This window comes from Plectropomus leopardus, chromosome 15 (assembly GCF_008729295.1).
Source record: "Plectropomus leopardus isolate mb chromosome 15, YSFRI_Pleo_2.0, whole genome shotgun sequence".
Lineage (NCBI taxonomy): Eukaryota > Metazoa > Chordata > Actinopteri > Perciformes > Serranidae > Plectropomus > Plectropomus leopardus.
The window spans coordinates 27,071,435-27,082,658 of NC_056477.1; the positions used below are offsets into that span (position 1 = coordinate 27,071,435).

The window sequence follows — 11,224 nt, forward strand, 5'->3', positions numbered from 1 at the left end:
TCTTCACATAGACAACATTTACGTATTTCTCCAACAGTCAGGATATTTCACTTCTGCATGAGCTGCATTACTGTTAGGTACAATACAAACACTGTATGAGTGTGTGGTTGCACATGCATGCACTGTATGCTGCAGCCATGTTTGCCTTTCTATGCACACATACTTAGAGGTTGTACTCGGTGCAGCGTGTCTCTTTCAGTGTTTCCTAACCATGTCCTGGAAAAGGCAACCTAGACCTGTTTAGCCACCTATTTCCAGTAATGCCCCTCCTCTGCTGCTCTGTCTCCTCCCCTTCTCTCCCCTTCCTGTGAAGCTCACAAACCCTCTCTCACTGTCGCTGACGACACCGGCATCCGGTCACACTCCACCTGAATGAACCCGCCATTATCTCACGTTAGCACAGGATAGGGCTGTCAGTGATGCATTCAAAAAGTGCACTCACAGAGGTATTAATTGTATTTATTCACTTCTTCCATGTATTTATTTGCATGTTGTTTTTTTGGATAATAACATTACATGTGTTTTATCTGATGTTATGATACACATATATTGAGTTTTTTTGTCCCTTTTATTTCACATTAAACACTTTAAAATTCAAAGTAGTTAAAAACAAATTAAACTAAAAATTAAATTAAATTAAATTAATCAGAGATGTTATAATGCTACATATAACTATAAATATTATAATATGTTTTGTCTTATTGTATGGGGATTTCTTACTTAAGAAAGGTATTCTTGACCTCCACGTTTTCAAGGTGTTGCTATAAAATACACAAGAATAAAAATAACACAATATCTCCCTCCTTTAAGTTACTAAATTATCATTATTAAATTTGGTAACAAAATATGTTCTTGATTTATCACTGCATGTCAATCTGCGTAGAAATTCATCTTTTTTGGAATAAAACATGGCCCGAAAGGTTGTCTCCTGATTCAGCTCATGCACTGAAGCCCAAACAATGTCATAAACACATATATAGTCATCTTTTCCACCTATAAGATCACCAAGCCAAGCCCTCTCTATGAAAAATGCAAAGCAGTTATTACTTCCATTCTCTGAGAGCAATTTCCCTGATCCTACAATTTGCAAACTTCCTGCAGCACATTTTAATTATAGGTATTGTACCTTATGTGTAGCTAGAAAGGCTCCCCATGCAAGACCTAACTCATGTTTCAGAGCAGGGAAAATCCCACGAAGCTTTGACTGTGAAAGTTTGACCTAACAGCGTATAGGCCTACCTGTGTGTTCCAGGGTGTTCAACAGATTTATGCCATTGTTTTTAGAGATACACTAAAGGTGAATCGAGGGAGTGAAACCGTACACATTGATTATATACACTTATGTGGAAAGTAGATAGAATTAAGTCGGTAAAAACGCTGCAGTCATTTATTCAGCACGTATAGCGATCTACCAAGCCAGAACGCAGTATCTACATATTTAAGTTGAGTTTTGATGTCTGATTTGTTGTATAAAATTATAGACTACACCACAAAAATGCAAAAATATTCAAAATTCTAAATATAGCATACATGTAATCTGACGCAAAATTTATATATATTTATATCTTTTAGGGGAACTAAAACTAACCAATTGAAGCAGTTTTTGCTCAACACTGTTTAGACTAATTTACGTGACACAGAGGGTTTCTTCCCCCAAGATATTAAACATTGTGATTTGCTCTAAATCAAATCAAATTTCAAAACTTTTTCTCAACTTCACAGTTTCTGTTGTGACTGCTGTCTGCCTTCCTTTTTTATTTACACCTCAGATAACAGAACTTGATACCATTTAGGTCCATTAAAACAGACACTACAGTGTTTTGAGTTACTATATTTCATTTTTTCATAATCAGCCACACAATCATGACAACACACTATGATGTCAATGTTCAGCTGAGCTCTGTATGTTCCACCAATATTTTGTCTCGATAGTTCCACTTTTGTATCATCCACCATCTTCCTGTCTGTCATGTATGCTCTGTGTAATACACACGTATGCAGCACACAGATACACAAACACACACACTGAGCAAGGAGGAACCAGTGTTTGTGAAAAGTACCCACATCACTTTCAGGCCAGTCTAGCGTGCTGCCCGTCAAAAATACACCATACAACTGGTTAGGAACACTGGAATTTCAGAGCGAGTAGAGGAATGCAGCGTAATGGTGATGTCGTAGACCCGGTTGGACCAGTAGGCTAAATATGTAGACGGGAACAGAAACTTAGCAGATATGAGTATCAGGGAAAACTTAGGGATTGTTTCAACAGTTTTACGGTGTCACAGGCTTGTATATTTACAGTCTGTTGACATTATATAGAGGCAGGAATATACACGGTAAGTTTGTGGCCGCCCCAGCAAAAGTTTTTCAATCTCTGTGAAATGTGTGTTGGCAAAAATTGGCAACATATCACCTAAAAATATCAGGCTGCCCTTATAGGTACTACTGGTGCATTGGCCTCCAGTAGCTCTGGAAATACTTGCAGACTGATGTGTTTTTTTTGCTGCATCTGCATTTTGGTGATTTGAGGATTTCTTGCCCAACAGGAGGACATTAGATTGTGTCTTTAAGGACTCATAGACTCATAGGCATAAACATTATGCTTTATGAGCTGCTAAATTATTTTATTTCAATGCCTTAAAGTTCCAGTGTGTAGAATTTAGTGCCATCTAGTGGTGAGGTTGCAGAACTGAAACTTTTCCCATGTGTTGAGCATGTAGGAAAATTTTGGTGGCCAGTGCAAAAAGCAAAAATGAGAAAACGCTCAAATGCAAATGAGCCTATTGAGCACCAGTGTTTGACTTGTCTAGTCTGGGCTACTGTACATACAATACGGGGGGCCTCCATAGGTCCCCAAGCCTTCAGGAACAGCCCCTGTAAAAAGTGGAATTACACTGTCCTGGTACATCACATGATGCCACTGGGACCCAAAATACTTTTTTGTCATTGACTTACATTGTTACAGAGAAGTCTATAGGTTAATGGATACATTTTTGACAGATGGGATCAAAACCTCAGCATGTTTACATCCAACAATCACATATGGATGTCATTTTTGGGCATCTCGTACTTTTGACCATTTAATGTATTTCTAAGGCTTGTTTTCATAGACTGCTTCAATGTTTATATGTTAATGACTGACCTTCCTATATAACCACAGTACTAAAGGTAACGTGTTTCTTTGCACAAATCTTAAATACCAGGACAATCATCAGCTCAAGCATCTTCCCACGCACAGAGACATCACAGGCCGACACTTTGGGTTCCCACCTTTCGCCCGGGATCCTGACACTGTCATGCCAAAAGTGGTAGCCTCAGTTGCACACACCTACACTGCGGCAACACACAGGCATCTTCTGTTTGCCTACCCCCAGTAAATCTAGTGTGGCAGTTCTGCACATGCTGCCCCCCACACATAACACTTGACATCACCAGGGCTCCCTCCTAAAACCACACCGTCCACCTCTGCACTCACTGCTTGCGCTCAAGAGCAGCTTCCCTCACACTTGCAGCAGCGCCGCTACAAACCGCCCCCTCCCAAAACTTACTATGGGGTTAACTGAACAACACTAGACTTGATGGTGAGAGCGAGTGAACATTCAGAGGGGAATCCATCCTCAAATTCACACGTTTTATATGTCCAAGTTGCCATGTCAGCAATACAAGGAGAATGAGACAGGAAACAGTGATAGTTATCAATGTGACAAAGTAATGCCATGACAGTTCGATACATTTAAAGAAATTCTGCTGTACAAGCATCAGTGGTCTGATTGGGTGATATAATGTATCTGCTTAACATAGGTGTGAATGACATGTTTTAAAATGAATTGACAATGAATTAGAAGCAGAAATTAGCACCTTACATTTGAGTGCTAAAATGGGCAACACTATCTTCTCATAAAGTAGCATTAGTCTGAGGACAACAGACTTTTGTGTCATTGCCTGCAAGGGGGGAGGGAATATTGCAAAACAGGGGAAGCTTTTTTTTGTGTTAGGGGAGGGATGTATAACTTTAAATAATAGTATTTTGTATTTATATTAAATATCATCTGAACACTAAATCCCTCTGGCAGATTTGAAAGCCATGTTTTCTTTAAAAACTGTCAAAATTACACAATTTTAGCCAAAACTATTGCATTTTCAAATTTCTGGTGGCCCTCTAACATGTAAGTTTTAAGGAGGATTTGAATTTTGCTTGAGAAATAAGCTGTATGTTTCAGTAATAACTCAATCCTGTGCTGTTTGCTTGTTGCAGTGGCTCCAAAACCACATACATTTGGAGTTGACTTTGGGGAGGGTCAAGTTGAAAAAAACTTAACTATACTAAATTAAAGCCACACCCGTCACCCCCTTCTTGATAAATAAAGTGAAGTCCCTGTCTTGATAACAGTAGTCTGTTTATTAAGCACACATTTTATGTCTGAACTTCCTAGTGTTCGTTGATAAAATACTATCATTCTTTGTTTAACTACAGTTTGAAACAGAGGAGGGGTATTCCCTTTTTTTGCAACATTGTTGGCTCTAGGCGCTTGTGAAGCATAATACATCCATGCTGTGAAGAGGGCTTTCTGTCTGGTGAGCTACAGCACCCTCTGCTGGACAGGAGGGGTAAGTGCGTTTCTTCGTTAATGTGTCCAGGGTGTACTAATTGAGTGTGGAAATGGATTGTCAATGGATTTGAGAGGTAATTTAAGCAGCAACAACTAATAAGAATTAATGAAAAAAAATGTAATTACTGCAAAAAAATTAGATCTATAAAGTCAATATAAATTATAATATAAACAGTTTCGGATATATTTCGTTGTACTAACTAAAGCTATCTCCCATCAGTTATTCTGGTCTGATCACAAACAGCACAGTTGGTGCCTTTAAGGGGTGTCGGGAATATTTCAATTATTCTTTTAAACATTACCAATTCCATTATGTCTCCTTTGAGCTCAACTGAAGTCGTATCAGAATACCTAAGGCCAAGACACAAAGTCAGATATAACGTCACTAAAACACTGAATATTGTTAAAGGCCATTAAATCCACCTACATGCACACAAGCTGCGATATCAGAAGTAGGAAATAACCAGGAGAACTAGAAGGCAGCAGAGTTCAGGGGGACAGGGTCCGGAACAGAGTTCGCGTTATTTTTCACACTTGTTGTGGACATTTATTTTGCGATGGACTCGCAGCCTCCTCCAAAGCCGTGGGAAAGGCGGATTCCAGGGGCAATGAGCGCACCTGTAAATTACAGGTAAACGAGCTATGTCAGCCGCGTTAGCTAGCTCCCCGTCATGAGAGTTGTTATGCGTTTATTGACTGTTAGCTGTTGTTGCTAACGTTAGCTAGCTTAGACTTAGACTGTTGCACAAGCGAGGTGATATCAACCAAACAGTGGAGGCTTTGATATTGTGGTGTAAGGTATCTAAAAACAATTAATTTACACTTGTGAGAATATTTTTTTGCCGACTATAGTAATTTAAAGAAGGTTAAAGCTGTGCTAAAGGCTAGCCTGTTATTGGCCTAATTGAGGGCCTGTCATGTGCAGTCCTTCTGCACATGACAGGCTGTGCTGTGTTACTCGCCAGGCTCCCTAACTAACATGTCGTATTATCTTAATGAATGTAAACACGACACGGAGCTTTGATTAAAAACTTGCAGTATTTTTTATTTTCCCCTCTCTACTTCGGATGGTTGTTGATACGATACTGGTCAGAAATGTCGATAACACCGTCTTTTCTTTACACTAACTGAAATAATAACGTCATTCGCGTGTTCAATTGACGTCACATTTCAATTGTACGTAATTTCATAGGAATAATTGTTAGACCATGCTCGAAAAATGTACATTGATATTTCATGTTGTTGGCAAATCCATAGAGTTAACTTGATACTCCAGTGATTACGCAGAGCCATTAACCCTTTAAGACCTATATAGACCCAATTTGTCTTTTGCCTGGAGATCAATTTGAGATGCAGCTCAGTTCTGTGTGTCAAGTGTTCCTAGTCATAATTCTGAAATAAACATTGTGTTTTGGTTAGGTGCCCATTCAAACTTTGGAGGTTCAGAGTGTTAAGGGGATAAGAGCATTATGATGAAAGTATATGATGGCCATCCTCTTGCAAAACTACATCTCAAAAGTTGTTCTTGCAATTTTTAGTGTTTATACCATTTCATATACAGTTGTGGTACTAAATTTGCACACGTTTTAAGTCCAAATCCCCTTAAAAAGTACTTAAAGACACTAAGATCAAACATAATAGCAACAATGTATGCTGTGATTTTATTTCAAAATCTTTTGATAATTGGAGATTTCTGAAGGAACTGCATTTTTTGGCAGTTGGATGGTGAACCCTTCTGTTCTGGACACTGCTGAGAAACCTCAGCTGTACCTCTGAAAGCCATACACCTCTGAATGTTTGTGGCTGTAAAGTTTCATGAGGCTGTGACTATCCTTGAATACATTGGCTTCATTTCATCCACAGTAGTCTTATATTTCCAGTCATCCCCAATTTCTGCATTTCCAGATTGTTCTTGGGCCCCAATATGAAGAAATATTCAAATACAATCGGAGAAAGTGCTTGGGTACCCATAGAACATTCAGTTATCTTGAGAGTTCAAGAGATCCCTGTGAAAATAGCAAAGCCATTTTTTTCATCACCAAAATGTATGCATATTTAGGAGTGTTACTTAGCCCTCCTCCTGAGAAGCTAACATGACATGCTTAGTATCATTGGATTTCCTGGGTCCTCTAGTTTCATATACCGGTATCGTCACTCTAGCCTGCTTCAGCCTCTTAAAGACAGGAATATCAGCCGGGACCGCCCGTGGCTCAGCGGGTCTCTGATGCCTTTTGTAGTTTTAATTAATATTAGGCATTTGGCTAATTGAAATCTCACTCATGCTCTTCTGTATCATTAAAGAATAATTATAAAAAATCACAAAAGCTGTCTTGAACTTTGTCTTGTTTTGACATTTTCACTGAACAGATCTACAAACTTTGGACCGGCTGCAGGCCCCTCCACCTCTGCAGGTCCTCCTGTCCTGACCAGAATGGTTCCCCCTGTGCCTCCTCGTCCCGTCCAGCAGACCTACCGTCCATCCTACAGCTCTTTCACCTCCTCTTACAGCCCCTATGGGAGCTCCATATACGGTGGCTATAGCCCCTACAGCTATGGCGGTGGCTACGGCATGGGAGGGTACAGCCGCCTTTCTCACACGGAAGACGTTGCCCCCAGTCGGTTTGTGCAACAGGCGGAGGAGAGCAGTCGCGGTGCCTTCCAGTCCATCGAAAGCATCGTCCAGGCTTTTGCTTCTGTCAGTATGATGCTGGATGCCACCTTTTCAGCCGTATATAACAGTTTCCGTGCCGTGCTGGACGTAGCCAACCACCTGACACGGCTGCGTGCGCACCTCACCAGAGTTCTGTCAGCCTTTGCTCTAGTACGCACCTTGCGCTACCTGTACAGACGGTTGCAGAGGCTGCTGGGACGAAGGTCAGACACCGACGTTGACGACTTGTGGGCAGACAGTGCGAGTGATGCCTTGGCCACGAGTGTATCCAGAGGGGATGGAACAGGGATGGAGGGTCAGCCCGTGAAGTCCTGGCCAATCTTTCTGTTTTTCGCTGTAGTTTTGGGGGGACCCTACCTTATTTGGAAACTGCTGAGCTCCAGCTCTGGCTCTGAAGAAAATGGTGAGTTACAGTTAAGATATTTTACTTGAGATGGGGAACTTCCACATTTTCATTCACAACAATTTTTAAGTCCTTGCGTCGTTTACTCCTAATCCTTAAGAAGTGTCTCTTTTTATTCAGCCACTAACTGGGCGAGCGGGGAGGACGACCACGTGGTGGCCAGAGCAGAGTACGACTTTTCAGCTGCATCTGAGGAGGAGATTTCTCTGCGGGCTGGAGACATGCTCAACCTCGCCCCGAAAGGTGAGCGCTCTAAAATGACTGCTACACATTCAATTCTGTCCTCGTGTTCCTTTTATACAAAAATGGTTGAACACGTCTGGGTATGCAGGGCCATTATGGTATGGCATGTTTTACTGAATGTCTTTTTTTTTCACATTTGAGGCTTCTGTTAGGGTTGTAAAATTAGGCTTTAAATGCCTGTCTGTATGTTTTATGACGTCATGATCAGCCCTTTCATTATGGTCAGTGTTGCAAATCAATGAAGTGTTCCTGATACCAGAAAAAGGGTTTAATATTAAGATGTTTTTTTCTTTTTCATAATCGAATTAATTTGGGTGTGAGAAAAGTAGTTATTTATTTATTTTTACAACATATCCCTATAGTGAACACCGGGTCAATCTTTTCAACCTTTTTTTTTCTTCAATCTTTTCATCGATGTAATGTGATCAGCTCTGAATGGATCGACAGATCAGGTAGGACGAGGCTTCTGAGACAAAAAGCTCCAACTGTGCAGCATTCACAGACCTGCAAAAATGTCCAAATTTAGAGAGGGGACACAGAATGGTTACAATAAGGATGCACATCCCATCGTCATGCTAATTCTGTGGGAAACACTGTACACAGTTTGCTTATGTACGTATACAAAAAATCTCTGTCTGACTCTTGTTCAGTCATCTTCAAAAAAACATTTTTTTACATTTATTGATTTTATAGAGTAGTATAAGAATACAATAAGATAAAAACACTAACCGCAAATGCACAAACAACAACATGAAAAAAACAATGACAACAAGAACTGTGCAAGCAACAGAAGAATCAAACAGAAATGGGAAAAAAGCAAGAAAAAAACCTACAACATTGTTGGTAACGCAGACCAGAAAAAATAACATGGACGCATGTTATTGACGTATGACACACTGATACAGTTAACCTGCTAAACCATTCACCATTTAATTCAGTTTTCTGATCAGATTAATGACCGGTCGACAGATTTTTCTGAAAGAGTTTCTCGCTGTGTGACATTGAAAATCTTAATTTCTCCAACTGTACAACATTTGCTAGTTGTTGCTTTTCACAGGGGCCAGGCAGCACGCACCCCATATTCAGATGCTGTGTGTCTTTGTGGCAGCGGCCCGGGGTTCGAGTCCAACCGGCAGCCCTATGCTGCATGTCATCATCACTCTCTCACTTTTTTTCTGTCAAAAAAAATGGTTGCCGTTTTTTTTTTTTTTTTAATGATTTTTTTTTTTTAAGCGAGAGAGTTGATTTTTATGCCATGTTGACTAGCTTAGGTCATGAACTTTTACTCTCCCCCATGTACAGAACAACAGCCCAGAGTGCGTGGCTGGCTGCTGGCCAGCGTGGATGGACAGACCACTGGACTTGTCCCAGCTAACTACGTCAAGGTCCTAGGCAAAAGGAGAGGCTTTAAGCATGCAGAGATGGAGAGGCTGGCTCAGGTGCAGCAGGAGAACACACAGGCCTCCCAGACAGCCCCCGCTTCACACCCACAATCAGATCCTGCTCGAGGCTTCACCTCAGGCCTGGCTTCCTCCTCCGCTCCCTCAGAGGAGCTGCTAGAGTCAGCGTACAGAGAAACACCAGCCTCCCTCAGTTTGGGAACATCCCACTCCAGTTTTCCCTCCAATACGGTGCTGAACATCCCCGAGAAGACCGACCTGTGATGTGCATGTGTGCATTTTTTGGTATGCAAGTCTTTATGTGTTCATAACATTTATTGGCTCAGTCAGTTGTTTTTTTTTTTTTGCAGTGTTAAACACTGAAACTTGACTAACAGTCAGCTGACGGTAGATGTGTGGGGAAACCCTGTACACTGTACACCTCATGCAAAATTGCTTAAAGTAGTTCCCTGGCTCATCTGTAATGATACAAATCATGGAAGACGATCTGGACTCTGATAAGGTTATCGGTCAAAAATGGTTTTCATACACAGGTTGTGCTGTATCTCAAATTAGGAGTTTATTCTTACATTTCTTCAGTCAGAGCGTGTACACGAAAAGTTTTGTCTGATTTAAGATGTCATGCTATTGAGATTGATTACAATTAGTTTAATGTCTTAAGTAAATGAAGTGCACTGATACATCATGTGTATACTGACGGTGTAAGGACAAAGCCAGGATATTTTGTTTGATTACGTTGCGTTTTTTGTTTTTTCGCCCTCACTTATCAGCTACGTGGTTCTCTGCATTTTCTTCACTGTGAAGTAAATGGGATTGGATTCGTTCAGAATGAGTAAGGGCTCATTTTGCACATATTCAGCTGTTCGTTTGTCACAGAAAGTAATTTTTAAAATATTTAATAAAATTATTTTGAAAATAAATATTGTAAAAAAAAAATCATGTTTTGTGTAATATCTTCATCAAGCGAATAGGAGTGTAAAATTGGATCATAAAGGCAATTTTAATAAAGGGTCGACAGATTATCGGCCTGTTTGATTATCAGGGCAGACATTTAGCATGTTGATTATCTGTTTTTGCATTTTATTTTGATTTTTGATTTTTATTCATTCATTTTTGTTGAAGACCTTTTTATAATGTTGAAAGTTTCAGTTTTGATTCAATATTTACTAAAAGCATTTAAACAAAGATTTGTGTTGGAGTTTGTTATACTCCAAATTTTAAATTTCGACAGAAATATTTTCATTTTTATTGTGAATGCATATCGGTTCCAAATATCAGTCAAAGGTGTCATTATGTACCAATAATCTGCATCAGCCCTGAAAAACCAATATCGATTGATCCCTAATTTTAATTAGTAATAGTCAGGTTTACACATCAGCAACTTCGAGAGGTGGCTCATTACTTCACTTGGACTTGAGCATTTTGACTTGAAAATACGTCATGCCTTCCCCCAAACCCAAAAATTAAAAAGGAGTGCCACAAATCAATTAATTTCCCCTCATTACTGAGTCAACTAATGTTCATCTTTTTATTTCATTTACATATAAAACATGCAACAACATACAATACTAATTATGTCTTGCAAATTTGGGAGGAGAAAATTATTAAATGTGGGGTGAGTTAAATGCAACAAGATCCTCTCTGTTGTGCTACATGTTAATAGAGCTTTATGAAAGTACAAGGTCAGTATTGTGTTTTCTATGATGAAGTTTGGTTGCACTTGACTAAAACCCATTAATGATATTTGTTAATTTAATAGAAATTACTCCATTGTTAAAACGGCATATTTTGTAAAGAGCACAACATGAAGTTTTAGACTTGAAACTCAAAGTTTGGACCCACTCAGGACTTGCTTGTCTTGACTAGGTACTTGAGACTTGGCCCCACCTCTGGTAAT

At 39.8% G+C, this 11,224-nt stretch overlaps 1 protein-coding gene across 1 annotated transcript; it reads left to right on the forward strand.

Annotated features, from left to right (window-relative positions):
* The first annotated feature begins 5,101 nt into the window (after positions 1 to 5,101).
* Positions 5,102 to 10,311, forward strand: pex13 (peroxisomal biogenesis factor 13). Its single transcript, XM_042502089.1, has 4 exons — positions 5,102 to 5,241; positions 6,978 to 7,684; positions 7,805 to 7,927; positions 9,230 to 10,311. Exons 1-4 carry the CDS (start codon positions 5,168 to 5,170, stop codon positions 9,589 to 9,591), a joined length of 1,266 nt encoding a protein of 421 aa, XP_042358023.1. The 5' UTR covers positions 5,102 to 5,167; the 3' UTR covers positions 9,592 to 10,311.
* Positions 10,312 to 11,224: the final 913 nt, after the last annotated feature.

What these genes read in the sequence shown, in the direction of transcription:
- pex13 (XM_042502089.1), top strand. Translation starts at nt 5,168, where the DNA reads ATGGACTCGCAGCCTCCTCCAAAGCCGTGGGAAAGGCGGATTCCAGGG. An exon ending in CTCTGGCTCTGAAGAAAATG is followed by an intron (nt 7,685 to 7,804) that starts GTGAGTTACAGT and finishes CTTTTTATTCAG; the next exon opens with CCACTAACTGGGCGAGCGGG. An exon ending in GCTCAACCTCGCCCCGAAAG is followed by an intron (nt 7,928 to 9,229) that starts GTGAGCGCTCTA and finishes CCCCATGTACAG; the next exon opens with AACAACAGCCCAGAGTGCGT.